The sequence below is a fragment of the Syngnathoides biaculeatus genome, chromosome 22 (genome assembly GCF_019802595.1).
Source record: "Syngnathoides biaculeatus isolate LvHL_M chromosome 22, ASM1980259v1, whole genome shotgun sequence".
NCBI classification, from domain to species: domain Eukaryota; kingdom Metazoa; phylum Chordata; class Actinopteri; order Syngnathiformes; family Syngnathidae; genus Syngnathoides; species Syngnathoides biaculeatus.
In genome coordinates, this window is record NC_084661.1 from 15270012 (window position 1) to 15286960 (window position 16949).

At 42.8% G+C, this 16949-nt stretch overlaps 2 protein-coding genes across 5 annotated transcripts; one reads left to right on the plus strand and one right to left on the minus strand.

Moving 5' to 3' along the window:
* Positions 1-1853: 1853 nt before the first annotated feature.
* Positions 1854-16062, minus strand: pth3r (parathyroid hormone 3 receptor). Of its 4 annotated transcripts, none has more exons than XM_061809723.1 (14): positions 14628-14737; positions 12448-12656; positions 7509-7614; positions 6068-6178; positions 5870-5994; positions 5700-5794; positions 4671-4827; positions 4364-4517; positions 4222-4282; positions 4094-4160; positions 3922-4016; positions 3695-3836; positions 3570-3611; positions 1854-3076 (listed from the first exon to the last, which is right to left on the minus strand). In XM_061809723.1, exons 2-14 carry the CDS (start codon positions 12526-12528, stop codon positions 2627-2629), a joined length of 1686 nt encoding a protein of 561 aa, XP_061665707.1. In that variant the 5' UTR covers positions 12529-12656; positions 14628-14737; the 3' UTR covers positions 1854-2626. The 4 variants fall into 4 exon arrangements, with proteins under 4 accessions (XP_061665707.1, XP_061665708.1, XP_061665709.1 ...); XM_061809724.1 differs by lacking the exon at positions 14628-14737 and adding an exon at positions 13253-13368; XM_061809725.1 differs by lacking the exons at positions 12448-12656; positions 14628-14737 and adding an exon at positions 15943-16062.
* Positions 13966-16632, plus strand: LOC133495282 (translational activator of cytochrome c oxidase 1). The gene is made up of 5 exons (XM_061809735.1): positions 13966-14555; positions 14649-14755; positions 14930-15063; positions 15980-16145; positions 16229-16632. Exons 1-5 carry the CDS (start codon positions 14342-14344, stop codon positions 16436-16438), a joined length of 831 nt encoding a protein of 276 aa, XP_061665719.1. The 5' UTR covers positions 13966-14341; the 3' UTR covers positions 16439-16632.
* The last annotated feature ends 317 nt before the right edge of the window (positions 16633-16949 follow it).

Below are 16949 nucleotides of genomic sequence, written 5' to 3' on the forward strand. Positions count from 1 at the left end.
CCGGTCCGCCTCATCCACAGGACGGAGGGAAAACACGCGGAGTGGGGCGCAGGAGTCGCGTGTCCGCGTTCAATTCCTGCTTTCTTCTTTTATTATTAATGTCGCCAACAGAGCCGGTGCTGGGCATCGAGCTGTGCACCTCCCTCTACGTCACCTTCTGCCCGCCCCTTGTTTAGTGACGTCAGTATGACGCGACGATGACAACGCGGAAAAACAACATGCACGCATGCTTTTACCTTAATGATATGAATCAATGTTTTTTTTTATTAATATTTTGTCACATACAAGTATAGATCTACACATGTATATGGCATTACGTATATTTTTAAAGGGTTTCCTTCCTTCCACCTCAGACCTACTTTTATTTTCATCATTTTCTTCGCCACCCCCCCCCCATATTCCATCATTTCCACATTTCGCATCCCTTCCTCCCTTTGCTTGTCTTTTTTTGCCTTCATTCCTGTTCAATTTTCATTTCAATCCACTTTCTATGATTTTCATACAAATATTTTGTCATTGTAAGGAAAGTCAGAGTAAATGAAAGCGTAAAGCTACCTTTGACCTACCTTGTGTATCTGAAAAAATTTACATATGAGGATAATGTATGTTGTCTCAGTCCAGCGGTTAGCATATCTGCCTCACGGTCAAAAAGGTCCCCCGTTTGAATCCCTGGCCTTCCCGCGTGGGGTTTGAATGCTGTCTCTTTGTGCTGGTGCGAGTTTTATCCGAGTCCTTTGGCTTCCTCACAAATTCCAAAACCAGACTATAAACCAACGAACGCGAACGATTGTTTGTCTACAGCGGGGGTGTCAAACTCATTATTGTCGCGGGCCACGTTGTAGTCATGATTTCCCTCAGAGGGCCGTTATAAATTGCCTCGTTAGGTTTACACGTGAAATTTATGAACTAGTTTTGGAATCAGAAATCAAGCGTAATGGGTTTTTCAACCATGTTTGGTACACAAAAATTCTGATAATACCTCAACATTATCATTTATGGTATATGACAACTGCGATTGGCTGGCAACCAGTTCAGGGTACATCCTGCCTCCTCCCCGTGACCCTTGTGAGGATAAGCGGCAAAGAAAATGAATAGATATATGACAATTTGAAATGTTGGGACATATTTTCACAAGGATCACAGATTTTGAAACTGATGATTTGCCTTCGCGGGCCACATGAAATCGTGCGGCGGGCCGGATCTGGCCCCCCGGACCTTGACTTTGACACCTGTGGTCTACAGTGTGCCCTCTGATTAGTTAACAGGTTGTAGTCCGACTTCCTTTCGCCGTCAGTTGGGTTGCGATTCTGCGGTCCACAACCCGGGAAAAAAGATGAACAGACAGCCTGCCTATTGTATGAAAATAGAAGATTCACGCGAACGCCGGCGCAGGCTCAGGTACTGTTCGTTGTGCGAGGCAGGGGCTGAGCGACCTGTGTGAAATTCAGGAGGGCGTCGCGAAACGATAAAAGTGGAAAGGTGAGGCTGGCTCCGGGGAAAATGAGGGCGATCGCGCGGGGGGCCAAAAGGCATCCGCGTGGGCCCCCTGGGGGATGGGGGGTGGGGGGGGGGTCTGTCAGGACCGACGAGTAAATAGAGAAAAACGACGAGCGCCCGACCCGTCTAGACGTGTCTGACCGCAGCAGACTGTTGAGAAGGAATGATCGCATTTAGCAAAGTCACCAGACGTGTTGACTTCTTGTCTTGTTACGTTGAAATTGGACCGCGGACGTTTTGATGTTGAAAGTTCGAAAACCACCGGTGCGCTGAACGTGGAAGAACGACAGAGCGTACAATTTGAAATAAGAGCAATAAATAAAAACTGGAGCGAGACAATGCTGTATTTTCCCCCACACAGGTAAGTGCACCTCACCAAAGCTCAACGACTTGCTTCAAATGAGCGGCCAAGCGGCAGATATGAGAGAAAATGTCCACGTCATGACAAACGTATGCACAATCCATCAAGACAGGACAAGGAGTACCTTTAGTCACAACAAATTGGATGGATAACAAAAATAAAATGTCAATCCAAGTTGAGGTTTTGTAATAATTGATCCACTCACTCATCTGCCATTCCACTTAAATCATCTTTCCCCATTGACGTGAATGGAAATGACGATAGTCTGTTCCATAAAAGAAATGTATAACTCTATGACTCTTACACTTTATAAAAACGTACAGTAGTTAAATAATTAAATAGAATGCAAAGAACTATTTTTTTTTCTCATATTTTTATGCTTCAGTTCAACGGACATTGTGTTGCTCCTTCTGGTGTGTGCGCTTCTTGCCACCCCCCCCAGGGGGGAGTATCACGTAGAAGGTGACGGTCACAGTTGTTCAGTAAGTCGCAGTACAATGAGCCGCGGATTGCGGACGTCAAGGAATGTTGCGAAGTTAGCGTGAAGCTAAGTGGACTCGAGCAAAGCTACATGCTCACTTTTGGATTTGAGTTGCATTCACTGGCGCCATACAAATCATCTGAACGACAGCTTGTATCTAGAAATACTTAATAGTCCGGACACTTGTATCTCAAAGCAACGACGTATGAGTTGTTATTAAATTGTGCAGGTGGTATCTATGTTCTCTGTCCGTCAAGTAAGAAGTTGACCAAACGATATTCAAATATTTACAAGACAGTTTCGAGCTCTTTTACAGACAAAGAAGTGTCTGGATCACCTTCTGCGGGCGCCTCTGCCGGAGAACCTTTAGCATCATCGTGTTTCTTGCTACCTCTCGCATGCCTCGCAAAGACGCCCCCGGTCCCGGCCCCTCCCGGCCTCCTCGCCTCACATTCGCCGGCCGTGTATCTCGGCAGAGCGCTTTGAGGATGGAGGGCGGCCTGGCGGGGCGGCCTGAGCCCCGCTCCGCCGCTGCCGTAGCCGACCACCCCTCCGGCGAGGGGGAACGCCCGGTGATTGGCGGCGGACGTGCAGACGCTGTGCGTGGTGGTGGCGTGGGACATCATGCCGCCGTAGTAGCAGCTGCCCCCGCCGTTGCTGCTGGTGATCCTGGCTTTTTGTTTCAGGTCCAGTGCGAGGCTTCTCCTCAGCCACGCCTTCTTCATCTCCGCCTGCACCTGGAAGCGAGATGTCGGCGAGCAAATATGAGCTCACAAATATTCTCGTCAGAAGTAAATGTCAAGTCCGAAGCTTCACATTTCAAGCTAGTCGCAAGTTTCTGTCGCAAATATTAAGCGAGTCACGTCGAGTCCCCGCTAAATTTCACGCAGGTCGACCTGCCCGGTCATCTCTTGGGTTAAGCGAGTCATAAGTCATGTATTACAGTACAGTTTCGCTCCACATGCGTTGGGTCTAATAAGTCAACACACCCCTGATCAAATGCCAGGTTTTGCGCAACAAAAAAAAATATAAAGGGAAGATAAATCATTTTGAAAACCTTTTCCAGAAATAATGAGATAATGACGGTATTTTGGGCATCTCGTCTTCCAATGGAACTTTCCAACTTCGTACAATAATAGCCAATCAGATCGCTGCATTGTCTTGACATGCCCCTCCCGCCATATAGCAATAAGAAGAGTTGAGACTGCCGCGGAGTGGCCACGACATTACCTCGCCGTTGCAGAAGCAGTAGATGAAAGCCACGAAAAAGCCCTAAAACACATCAGATTGGCGATCAAAACACAAATCGGCCTCGGCCGTCGCAGCGAAGAGCGTCACGTGCGATTCCGCCCGACCTGCGATGAGTTGAAGAACATCTCGTAGTGCATCTGCACCTGCCACAGCAGCCCGGATACTTCGGTGTAAGGCAGCGCCATGAAGACCATGTAGTGGACCCCGAACAGGGGCATGAGCACCAGTGTGGACTTGAGGAGCTTTCTGCGGGGGTCGGCTTTACATGTAGCATCTCGCTAGGGGGAGGTTAAAGCTAGAGAGAGAGAGAGAGAGAGAGAGACGCTCTTACCGGTATTGTTGCCGAGGATCCAGTTTCCCGGTTTTGGTCTCCCATAATTTGGAGGCCAACACGCGTATGATGTTGACAAAGAGCAGGAAATTCACCTGCAGGAAGAAACAACAAGCGTTACATATTGCATGCTTCATTAATAAATCAATTTGCTGAAGTGTGTTTTCCCTACAACAATGGCCGCCAGAATGGGAACTTGGTAAATCCACTTCAGGTTCCCGGCACTGATGTCCCAACATCTACGGAAACAAACGCGTTATCTCAAACTGTATTTCAGTTCTCGCCATTGTGTTGACTCACTGCGTGTTTGCCAGCGACGCCCGCACGCTGACCCAAATGGACACAAACAAAGCGGGAACGCCTACGATGAGAAGAACCGTGATAAATCGGTGTTATGCGCGCGACCCCCCCCCCCCCCCCCCCCACCGTCTAGTTTGCTTACCCCAGCCCATGACGGTGAGCGCCCACAGGTAGTTCTTGTCGGAGAGGAAGGCCATGAAGATGAGGCTGTGCAGATAAAGGCCCTCCACCAAGATCCAGTAATGATTGGTCGCCAGGAAGTACAGGAAAAACGTGACGGCCGCTTTGCAGCCGGCCTCAGCGCACGCACACACGAGGACAAAGTGAAGTGTTAGAATACATCAAAGCCTAAAACAACAGTCCCAGATACTGAATTCCAATTCATTTTTGTACTTTTTCCTCCCTAAAACAAAAATGGCGTGAACGTGGGTCGACTAGTGCGGTTTTACCATGTGCCGCTTGGGTCCCGCAAGCGCGGCTTCCCCTTCGCCGGCGTCGGCCGACGCCGAGTAGAGCACGGCGTCCTTCACGAAGATGCTGACCGCCCGGCATATGAAGGAGGTGAACAGGTGCACGTGGATGTAGTTGCGTGTGCAGTGGAGGCGCCTGAGGAGGGGGGTGGGGGGGGGGCAGCAAATATTCAAGATCTTCTTCAACAAAATTCAAGGACTTCTTATGGCTAAGCAAAAGGGTTTTCTCAAAAATAGCTAATTTTCCCCCCAAAAAATTGTTCATAAAAAAGGATACAGTCTTTATCTAAATTTATCTTTAAAATTGTCCCCCCATAAATCAGACTTTTTTCTTTAAAATGTTTTATTTATCAATTTATTTAATTATTTATGATTTTAATATTTTGTTTATTTTTGTGGATTATTTTTTTATGCTTGCCTATTTTTTCTTGAAAATATAAAACATTTTTAATTAAAAAATGATGGAACATTAACAGTAGCATTATCTTGAAAATTGTCTTTTCCCCCCATAAATCAGACTTTTTTCTTTAAAATATTTGTTTCTTTAAAAGATTGTATCTATTTATTTATTATTTTAATATTTTGTTTATTTTTGTACATTATTTTTTTATGTTTCTCTATTTTTTTCTCGGAAATGTATAATAAAATGATTTTTTTAATTAAAAAATAATGGAACATTAAAATGCCAACATTTTAGCAAAAATAAAGAAAATTGTCTCTCTAAAAAAAAAAAGGTAAAAATGCACAACTTTTTGTGACAATATGCAACTATTTTTTTCTGACAAATATATAAGGCGCACGTCAAATTTTGAATCTTGCAGTGTTTTTTTTTTTCTTCCTTCTTTAGAGTTAAGATCGATCACTGGTTTTTAGTGCAAAACTGAATCACATTTGCGTACCCAAAGTTAAGACTTGGGGTAGCGGACTTTGACTTTTCCCGTTCCACGAAGACGAACTGTTTTTGCCGGTTCTTTGCTGACAAATACGGACACGTCATCGGTTTCTCACTTGAAGTAGCAGAGGATGAAGACGGCCACCAGGAGAGACGCCAGGGAGATGGAGTATCCGACGGTGTACATCAGGTGCAGGCGTTCAAACACCTTCTACGAGGCAAACGGACACATTGCAGCTTCAAGCCCAAGAAGGATTTTTTGTTCGACTTTCTACCCTCGTCGCACCTCTTCTTGGGTTCTGTAACTGGCCGACAAGTAGGCGGTGCACTCGCTGTAGTTTGCCCACGTCCGGTTGATGACGGACACCCGCTCCCAGTGACCCGACGCGTCGCAGTGGCGGTAAGCCCGACCTGGGAACGGCATCGCAATGTCCAAGCGTCTCGTGTGACGTCGTGTATATACCGTAAACGCCCGCTCTCCTACCGGCGTGGTTGAAGTCGTAGATGTACTCGGGGCACAGGACTGACACCAGTTGGCCGGACCCGCTCCTGGGCCAGCAGATGATCCCGTCCCACTCGGGCAGGCAGTCGCCTTCTGCGCGCCGCAGATCCCAAACAATTCCAAAATAATAACAAATGTTTGCATCTGCCAATGACTACAATCAAAAATAAATTAAATCTAATTAAAAAATATTTAATTGAATTAAAAATAAATTAGCTACTCTGTTCTTACCCACTAAACTCTTTGAAAATGATCTTTGGATTTGTATTATAGTCACAATTAATAAAACTGAATAAAATTACCCATGAAATATGAAATGTAAAATAAAATATTAACCTGTCATAAAATTCAATTAACCCATTAATCTCCCGCCATTAAAAAAAAGTTATCTTTACATTTTTGTTTTCATTACTCACTATAAATCCGATTTCTAAAATGAAATCTAAAATTAAAAACAGAATGGAATACAATGTGAAATGAAAACCTGAAAAATAAAAGAGGAAACTTTCCCAAACAGTTTGAAAAAATAATTAAAAATTTGTGCTGTCATTCCTATAATTACTCACCATAAATATTGTAAAATATAAAATCAAATGTCATTATTTTTAAAATATGAATGGAATATGAAATATCTCCAGATTTATATTGTAAATTATATAATTACTCACTACAAATAAATGACAATAAAAAAAAGGTTGATATAAAAATATCATCCAAAATGAAATTTAAATGAAAACAGAAAGTCTATTGTTACATCCGAAATTATTTCAAAATTATCTTAAGATTTGTTTTGACTTTTTTATGACTGTACATAATTACTCACGACAAATAAATTACAATAAAACAAAAGCTGAAGGTTGAAATAAAAATATCATCCAAAATAAAATTTAAATAAAAACAGGATGTCTATTGTTACATCCCAAATGATCTTAATAATTTTTTTGTACTTTTTTTTAATGACTGTACATAGCGGTGTCACATATAAATATTGTAAACTCAAGACGTCCAACACTGTAATAGCTGTAATGGAAATTTTCTTCTCATTATTTTTTGATCCGTTTCATTTAACACGGTTGTTTGTCATTGTTCTTTATTTCATCGATTAGTCATCCGGATGATTTTTAGGGACGAAGCTGTTGCGGCAATCTTCGGGCTCATCTGCATTTGCGTCACGCCGTGAATGAGAAGCGCTCGGCCTTTGTCTCGGCTTCCCTTGGCCCGCGTTCGCTTGTCTCATATCAGTGCGCCGATAAATCCTGGCTGCAATAATAACCGTTTCCAATTATGCCTTTTGGCTTTCTCCGCGCCCGGAGTACGTTTCCAAGTAAATGCAACCGGTCGACGCGTTTCGGTCATCCGCAGTGAGGAATGGGAAAAACTCAACGTGTAACACGAAAGCCACGACGACAAAGTGCAAACAGACCTTGGACGAGGGCCATTTGCGACTTGATGCTCTTTTCGCACTTGGCGTGCGCGCCAATCAGCACGAAGATCTGCTCGTCACGCGTGATGACATCGTCGGAGTCCACCTATCATGTTGGGGGTGTGAGAGCAAATTAGTTGGCTGTTCGATTGCGAGGACATGATGAGAACGTATATTACCAGTAGCGGTTTATGGTATGTGCAATATGTGTGGCTGCACAGGGACAAAAAAAAAAAAAAAAAAAACGCTACATAAAATAGTTCCCTATTGGCATTTGTAAGGGGAATTCAGGGAATTTCTGGCAGTGTGTGTCCGCATGTGTGTGTGTGTGTGTGTGTGTGTGTGTGTGTGTGTATGCGCGTGTGTGTGTGTGTGTGTGTGTCTTGCACAAAGCGCCATTCAAGCTCGGACACCACTTGTTAGGCTTTATTTTCGTAATATTCCAGCTCTTCTCATAACATTTAGTCTCTATTATGTGATATAGAGAGAGCACGACAGCAATAGTTCCCACGACCCTTCTGAGGATAAGCGGCTAAAAAAACGGATGCCTGGATGGACAAGCAATACTGTATATAAATTTAATTTTTGTCCTGCTATTTTGAAAGTATTTATGGCATATCCTAACTTCGGTCCTTTGCTTCATCAATAATTTGTCCTGCCTTCTCGAAGGCCCCACTTCCATCTCTCAATTCATCAATTTTCTTTGCCGCTTATCCTCACAAGGGTCGCGGGGAGTGCTGGAGCCTATGCCAGCTGTCAACAGGCAAGAGGCAGGGTAGACCCTGAACTGGTCGCCAGCCAATTGCAAGGCACATCGAGACAGACAACCAATCGCACTAACAATCACACCTAGGGACAATTTAGAGTGTCCAATTAATGTCGTGTGTTTTTTTGGATGTGGGAGGAAACCGGAGTGCCCGCAGGAAACCCACGCAGGCACGGGGAGAACATGCAAACTCAACAAAGGCGAGGCTGGGATTGAACCCGGGTCCTCAGAACTGTGAGGCCAACGCTTTCCAGCTGACCCAGCGTGCCGCCCCACTTCCATCTGAAGAACAGAACTGAATTTGTTTTGGGGATGAGCAGCGTTCCTTTCGGAATTACGCATTTAAGAAAAAATCAATCTTGGTTTCATCGGACTGCAACACGTTTCCTCACACGGAAGTAAGTTTCAGTGTGACTGGTAAAGTCTGAGCACAGCCGCATCCCTGTTATGGGGGTGTGCATACTTTTGCAACACTACGTCCCTTTGTTTATTTTTACTTCTCTGGAAAAGATCGACTGAGTTATTACAAGGTAATAAAACACTAAAGGTGTTAAAGGTTTTGAATTTTTTTTTATCATTTACGGGATTTGAACAGGGGTGTGTACACTTTGTATATACCCCTTGTACACGTCAGGTACACAAACAAACTACTCCAGGTAACTTCCCACCACCGACCAATGGCCACGGCGGCAGAAATTGCAATCCTCCGCGCCACATTCGCCCCAACTGGGACAATCCGTCAACTGTTGCGGAGGATTTTGACGCGCCGCCTTCACGGTGTTGTGAAATATTTGCGCGAGGACGCGGTATGCGATGATGCGCCGCCAACCCGGGGCCGGACGGGGCCTTCGCCTTCGCCGATGGCGTGGCGGGAGAGCCCGCCGGCGTCCCGCACAAGTGGGGCCTTTGTGCTTTTGGGCGCGTCTCACGACGGCCCGAAACAGAGCGAGAAAAAAAACAAAAACAAAAAAAAAACAACATAAAACATAAAAGAGCTGCACATAAAAGTGTTGCAACAATTTCACTTTTTTTTTTATTTTTTTATTTTATTAAGTACGTGATGTTGTTGCTTCACAGGTTTCGATATTTGCACATCCACCAGCGAGGAGTCGCCATAAAACGTCGTATTTTTTCTCTAAATACCTCAATCGCGTATTTAAACACATGTTCCGACGTCACGGCGACGCGAAAAGAAAACGGTCGGGGGAGCCCAACCGACACGTTTCCGCGAAAATAAACCGCCGGTAGGTGAATTTGGACCTCGCTCGGAATGCTGACCGGGTAGCATTTGTTTTCAGAGAAGGGGAACGCTCGGCCCGAGTCAATACGGACGTTCGGAGGAGTGGAACAAATCGCCGGTGAGCCTCGAGCGGGGGGATTCCGGGAAGAAGAAGAAGAAGAAGAAGAAGAAGAAGAAGAAGAAAAAGAAGAAGAAGAAGAAGCGGAACCTTCAAAGTACCGTTTGACGTCTAATTTGCGTACTGCGAATGAGGTAGGATGACCTTTGCCCTCCGAGGGCCGCACACAGAAAAAAAAATTAAAAGAACAAAGGCCGCTTTTTTTATCTTCTATTATCTTTACAAGATTAATTTAGTTATATTATATTTCATGTGAAGAAAATGTACAACAATGTAAAATAATTCACAAATAATATTTGTGAAAGATGTGGTTTACTATTATTTTACAAGAATATTTTGGAGGGAACATACTTTTCTGAATTCATTTTCAAGAAATAATGTAAAAAATGTAATTTTATAGGAAAAATATTGTACACTTTTTAAAACAAATATTTTTACAAGCTTTCTAATTGTATTTTATATAGTTTGAATGCTACACTAAGATTTTAGGACCTTTCCTCTTGGTAGGTTCGCCGATATTTCAATTTGAATTCAAGAAGGGGAAAATTGTTGGACATTTGCGTAATAGTAATGATAATAATTCAAAAATAATATTTGGGAGACATGTATTTTTTTAATAATTTTACAAGAATATTTTGGAGGAAAAATACCTTCATGAGTTAATTTTCAAGAAATAATGTAAAATGTTGGAAGAAAAATGTTGTAATTTTATAGGAAATATATTTTACATTTTTTGAATCAATTTTTTAAAGCTTTTTAAACTATTGTATACAGTTTGAATGGTAGACTGTAAGATTTTAGGACGTTTCCTCTTGAGAGATATTTTTAAATCATTTTACAAGAATATTTTGGTGATAAATACTTTCATGGGTTGGTCTAATTTTCAAGAAAAAATGTCAAATGTTGGAAGAAAATTGTTGTAATTTTATCGGAAAAAATTTTACACTTAAATTTTTTTTACAAGCTTTTTAATTTGATTGTATATAGTTTGAATGCTCGACAGTAAGATTTTAGGAGCTTTCCTCTTTGTAGGTTCCCCAGTATTTCATTTTGAATTCAAGAAGGGGAAAATTGTTTTATATTTGCATAACAAAAAAGGACAACCCGTCTGCGCTAAAGGACAACATGGCATAAAAAAGAAAACAATTAAGTCCGCGGCAGCACTTTGCCCCCTTGCCATAATCCCATTCGCTATTTAACTGCTCATTTTTCAGGCCGAGCGAGCGGCCGTCGACGTTCGGCATCGACCACCCCCCCCCCCCCCCCCCCCCGCCGCCCCCGGCGGGATGAACTTCGGGGAGGTGAAAGGTGGCCGCGCTGTCACCGGGGCTAATGGAGACGGTTGGAGCAAAGCGGGCTCACCTGATGCTGGAGATTGCGGCTTAACTGATCAAATGCTCGCTTTGTCTCGTGGCAGTCGGAAGATTGATGTTTAAGCCAAAAAAAAAAAAAAAAAAGAAAAGAAAAAAAGAAAAACAAAAGCTCACAGACAATATGTTGACTGCAAAATTAAACGTAACAAAAACACGAGCTGAATGCTAACACACGATGCAAATCGCCACAAGTGTTCTGACTAATAGCATCGTTATAAGCAATCTATATATGCACACAAACGGTGTATCAACACATGTAGACAGACAAAAGAACAATAATCAAGGAATATATACTTCATTCATACTGCTGTAGTTTACCGAGTCACTTACAGTCGTTGTAAATGACCGAACTGGACTGCCCACGGTGGCCAATCAACGTCATTTAATCTAATGATGTCATTACTTTTTAATTTTAAAAAGCAAATATGACAGACTTTCCTGATGAAAACAAAACACAAAACTGGCGGGTGGGTTTTTCGGGGAGGCTGGAACGGATAAACGGCATTTCCGTTCATTTCGCCGGTCACAGCGGATTTGAGAAACAAACGTTTTGAGTTACCAGGGCCAGGTATTTATTTATATTATTTATAAATATATATATTAAAAAATATATGTAAATATATATATATATATATATATTTTTAATAAATACATATATAATAATAAATACAATTAATATATAAAAATAATATTAAACAAATACAGATAAAAGAATATAAAAACATAATATATTTCAATTATTATTTATTTTTTTATTAAAAAGGGGCCAGTTTGCTCAGTTTTGGATTTTATTAAATGCATTTGAACATATACAGAAATATATATATATATATATAACAATAATATGAATATATAATAATAAATAAAATAAATAAATATACTATAAATATAAATAAAATAATATAAAAATATAAAGATATTTCCAATATTATTTATTATTTTTTAATAAAAAGGGGGCCAGTTTGCTCTGTTTTGGATTTTATTAAATTAATTTCAATGTATACAGAAATCTCCAATATGTCTTCCATCGTTTTTTTTTCATAATCACTGCTGAAAGGCCACCATGCTTCTTGAAAAAGGAAAAAGTTCACACAGCCCTGTGACATATTTGACCTACAATTGGGAGTGGTATTTTTTATATATATATATATATATATATATATATATATATATATATATATGAATCTGCCCCAGTGACAGGTTATTTATTTTCATCAACTTTTTTTTTTTTTTTTTAAATATAAACAGAGTTGAAAGCAGAAATTTCAACGGCAAATGTAAGTATGGAAAGCCTGCGGAAAATTGATTTGTATACAAAATAAAGCCGTAAGCCTGGACAAGACTCTACCCGGAATTTGGAATTGTTTAGCCCAGCCCGGTCAATGGCGCAATATAATCAATACGTCAGTCACCCAAAACGGATCAAGGCTGAGCACGCTTACCAGTGCGGTCGCACGAAGAACGCTGCAAAGAAGAAGAAGAAGAAGAAGAGCCCAGAGAGCGAGCCCGAGCGCGGGCGACATCGCGGCTTTCACTCCGGCAAACTCAGCGGGGCGTCGTACCGTTTTCCGCGGGAAACCTCACCACGTCCGCTCATCATCCCCAAACTCCCACCGAGGCCCCTTTCCTCTCGGCAGGGTTTTGCTGTCATCTGTCAATTTAAAAAATAATAATAATAATAAAAATTAGAGTTCAGGGTCTCTTTCGTCCACCATGATCGTTCAGATGGCGATGTTGCTGTGGACAGCTTGGCGGACGCAATGACGGGGAACGAGGAGGAGAAAGGGCAAAAGTAACGCGCAACCTTGTGGGGAGGAGAGAGAGGAAAGCAATGGGAGGATGACTCCTTCTGCTCTTTTCTTTTTTTTGGAGTGTTCGGAGAAAGGCCAAAGGGGATATTAGGTGCTCACCGTCCTGGAAAGGATATCAGACGAGCATTATCCCGTCAATTAAAGCTGCCGGCAGATATGAATGTGCCCTTGCGTCCTTTTTCCCCCTATCAAATCCTCAAAATGATCATCAAATTTATGACACATTACCCGACCACTAGTATGACTATACTGTGTTGGGTAAATTCACTTGGAGAAGTTCAATGAATACATCCAACATGGCTGACTTCCTGTTCAATGTAAAAACACGAGTTCTTCAGCCTTTTTCGCGCCGCGTGTTATTGTCCGTGTTTCCATCAGATTTCACGGGGATCGGTGAAACTAGAGTACGGTCCAGGCTGATGTTTGTCTAACTTACAAAAGGCAAACGTGAGTGACTTTTGCGTTGTTTTGGACCCCCAAAAAACACATTCATTGTCATCATTCTAGCTAGTTCTCACACGTTAAATCATCCAAAATGGGGATTAATTAAAAAAAAAAAAGGTACAGCATTTCTGAGAGCCGCAAAAGTCAATACAAGTGCAGAATTCAAAAGTAAAAAGTCCACGTTTACGCTGAAACTAATGAGTTCATGTCCAGTGCTGTGCCTCTAAATTCCGGAGGTGGCTGAAGGCACCATAAGCGAGACAGTGAGAGAGTGACAGTTGATTGGTGGAGAACCAGGAAGTCAAATAGAAGTCTAAAGTAGAACAAATTATGGTGTTTTGTTTTTTTTTTTTTTTTTTGCGCTGGCGTAGAGTAATAATAATGAAAAAAAAATGACAAAAAAAAAGGGCCAACGAACCCTCTTTAGAAGTCATCAAAGAAAAACACATTAAAAATATTTAGAAAGAGAAGATACGAATCTACGGTGCAAGCATAAGGAGAGTCAATAACAATTAATTTAAATACATAAATTAAAGATCTACTTTCACACCGATAAAATGTAAGGAGATAGCAACAGTTATTGAAAACAATTTAAGTTTCAAATATTCACGTGCCTTATGGTGAGTGGGGCTGATTGGCTGAGAACCAGGAAATAGGTGGAGTTTGTGTCCTGAGGTAGAAGAATGACCCGGATTTTTTGGGTCTTTTGTGTTGGTTTATGTCCACATTTAGTGTAAACATCGCTTAAAAAAATAATCAAACATGTCCATGAATAAAATTAACCAATAGTTGAGAATATCACATGTATTTCGTACTACGGAAGCCCGGCAGTGGGCTGCGAATGGGGTCACGATAACCCGGAAGTAACGGGATAGCAACAAGGACATGGTCACGCCACTAGTGTGTAATTTGTAAGTTTTTTTTTTTTTTTTTTTTTAAAGTAAAAGCAGTCTTCTGCTGTGCATTTTGTCCGGAAACGTTAGCATAGTGTAGATGACAGCGCGTTTGTGCGAAATGTTAGAACAATGTGACTGGTGTCAGTAACAAGCTATCCAGCTAGCGTGTGCGTGTGTGAAAGGCAATGGCCGGGCGGGTGGTGCTCGGTTTTCTCCGGACCCTCCGACCCGCGGATCGGGTGTGGACGAGTCCACCTGTTCGGGGTGTGCACCTCAGCGCCGCCTTTTGCGCCGGTCACAACAAGTGGTCCAAAGTGAAACACATTAAAGGCCCTAAAGATGAGGCGAGGGGGCGAATGATTGCAAAGTTTGTCATGATGATAAAGATTGCTGTGAAAGGTGAGGACGACTGAACTGGTTCTTTTTTTAAAACAAGACAGAAAGAAAGGTATTTTTCATATTTCTGTTTACCTGACTAATCCTCCTTTGCAGAGGGTGGACCCAATCCGGACATGAACGTCAATTTAGCCCAACTCCTGGAGCAATGCAGGAACAAGAACGTGTCAAAAGCATCCATCGAGACCGCAATCAAGAATGCGGTGCGTTGACAATCACGGGTCAATCAATTTTACCCATCCGTCTGCCATACGCCTATCCTCATAAAGGCTCGGGCAAACTCGAATACTTGCCAAAACCAAGTACCAATCCACCCCACGTGAACGACATAACGATCCGTCCGTTAACAAAATTTTTCAAATGTGCTCGGCGGACAGGAGAAGGCCAAGCCGGCGTCGCGGCACGTGTTTGAAGCTCGGGGACCGGGCGGATGCCTTCTGCTCATCGAAGTCCTGACCGAAAACACCGCACGCAGCCAGCAGGATGTCCGGCGAATCCTCAGTAGAAACGGGTCAGGCCGGACAAAAAAAAAAAAAAACACACTCATCGGAACGCCAGACAGTCCACGTGCCCAATCGCGATCGAATGCCAGATCTGATGTTTTTGATGCGGTCGGTACTCGAACACCCAAGACAAAACCTGGAAATAACATATTGGGCGAGGCGCAAGCATCTGACCCACCCAAGACGTGTTTTGTTATTGTCAATTCGAACGCCCCCCGAAAAAAAAAAAAACGGAAATGACGTAACGCGCGCGGCGCAACCAGCACACTTTTGTAATTCTGTATAACGCAGATTCTGTACTCAAACTTGTCCCGGTAGTGACTGTTTTTCTTCTGATCGACGACTAATAACCCCCAATCATGGCTCCAAAGAAGGCAAGGTGCTTGTTTAAAGTTATTCTGAAAAAAAAAAGTTTACAAGGCTGGGGGCCGAGTCGCTACAGAGACGGCAATACACTCCCATCCTAGCGTACTCTACTACTAAAGCATGTATTTCTTAAATTATTTTACTATATAAAATATTTAAACCATAAATGTATTTATATTATTTGTTATAAATAAAAGCTAAAAAAATGCTTTAAAAAGCCACATTTTTTTTAGGCTTGAAACGCATTATTTCTTTTTCCATTCGTTGCAATGGGAAACATCGATTCGGTTTTCGAACAGATCACTTGTCGAACCGTTTTCTGGAACGGATTGTTTTCACGAAACCGAGGCAACGCTGTACTTAACATCCTGCTAAAATTAAAAAAAAAAAAAAGATTTATAATTGCCTGTAAGTGCCACCAGATGGCAGCAAATTACTACTTTTGTTTTAATAGCGTCAACAAAAACTGAATTGTAGGTAAATCCAGCCGAAAATGATGACTACAATTCTGAAAAAAGTACCTGCATCAAGAAGGTGCGATTCTGCGCCCGTCCACAGGGGGATGTTGTCAGAGGGCGCCCGCCATAACTTCACCAGGAGGGGCGTGGTGGTCGTGCCGGGCCGGGACGTCACATCCGAGCGAGCGCTGGAGCTGGCCATCGAGGCCGGCGCTGAGGACGTAGCGGAGACGCAGGACGAGGAGGACGACGCGCCCCTCCTGCAGGTTCGACACAAACAACTAACGCTTACTTTATCATCACAAAAGATTACAAAGACATATTTTTTTTCACCCCCCCCAACGCTTAGTTTATTTGTGACAACGCGGACACGTGGAAGGTCCGGACAGCCCTCGAGCAGCTCGGGACGAAGGTGACGTCGGCCGGCTCCGAGTTCGTCCCCCGCGTCCTGATGCCTCTGGACCCGGAGCAGCTGGAGGCGGCTTCGGCGCTCATCGAAGCCCTCAGCGACTGCCCGGAGGTGCTCCGCGTCTGGGACAACATCCGGCCTGAGAGCTGAGAGACTTTACGGACACTTTTGGATATCGGTCGCGTGTAATACCTCGACGCGGAGTGGTCGAGAGACGCTTTCCTGGAAAGAAAGACCACGAAACAGTCGACCTGATCTGATCCTGTTCATCATTCAACTCTGGTGGGGAGGGAAAAAAAAAAACAAGCAAAAAAAAAAAAAAACAGCAAAAATGATATTAAAACCATGAATTAACCTTAAACCTGAAAATCTTCTTGTTACTTAAATATTTGTTCTCTCATTGCATCATATTTTTTATTACATTTTGTATGGCCCTCGTTGTGGCATACTATTTTGTCTATATGATGATGGTTCAGTTCTGGGAGGGGTAACTGGTTGAGGTAAGACACGGGTGTCAAACTCAAGGCCCGGGGGCCAGATCTGGCCCGCGGGGTGATTTTTATGTGGCCCGCAAAGGCAAATCATACGTATCACCCAGCCATTCATTTTCTTTGCTGCTTATCCTCACAAGGGTCGCGGGGAGTGCCGGAGCCTATCCCGG

What these genes read in the sequence shown, in the direction of transcription:
- pth3r (XM_061809723.1), bottom strand. Translation starts at nt 12,528, where the DNA reads ATGTCGCCCGCGCTCGGGCTCGCTCTCTGGGCTCTTCTTCTTCTTCTT. An exon ending in CTACGACTTCAACCACGCCG is followed by an intron (nt 5,995 to 6,067) that starts GTAGGAGAGCGG and finishes TGCCGTTCCCAG; the next exon opens with GTCGGGCTTACCGCCACTGC. An exon ending in ACTGCTTCTGCAACGGCGAG is followed by an intron (nt 3,077 to 3,569) that starts GTAATGTCGTGG and finishes TCTCGCTTCCAG; the next exon opens with GTGCAGGCGGAGATGAAGAA.
- LOC133495282 (XM_061809735.1), top strand. Translation starts at nt 14,342, where the DNA reads ATGGCCGGGCGGGTGGTGCTCGGTTTTCTCCGGACCCTCCGACCCGCG. An exon ending in AGACCGCAATCAAGAATGCG is followed by an intron (nt 14,756 to 14,929) that starts GTGCGTTGACAA and finishes CTCGGCGGACAG; the next exon opens with GAGAAGGCCAAGCCGGCGTC. An exon ending in ACGACGCGCCCCTCCTGCAG is followed by an intron (nt 16,146 to 16,228) that starts GTTCGACACAAA and finishes CCCAACGCTTAG; the next exon opens with TTTATTTGTGACAACGCGGA.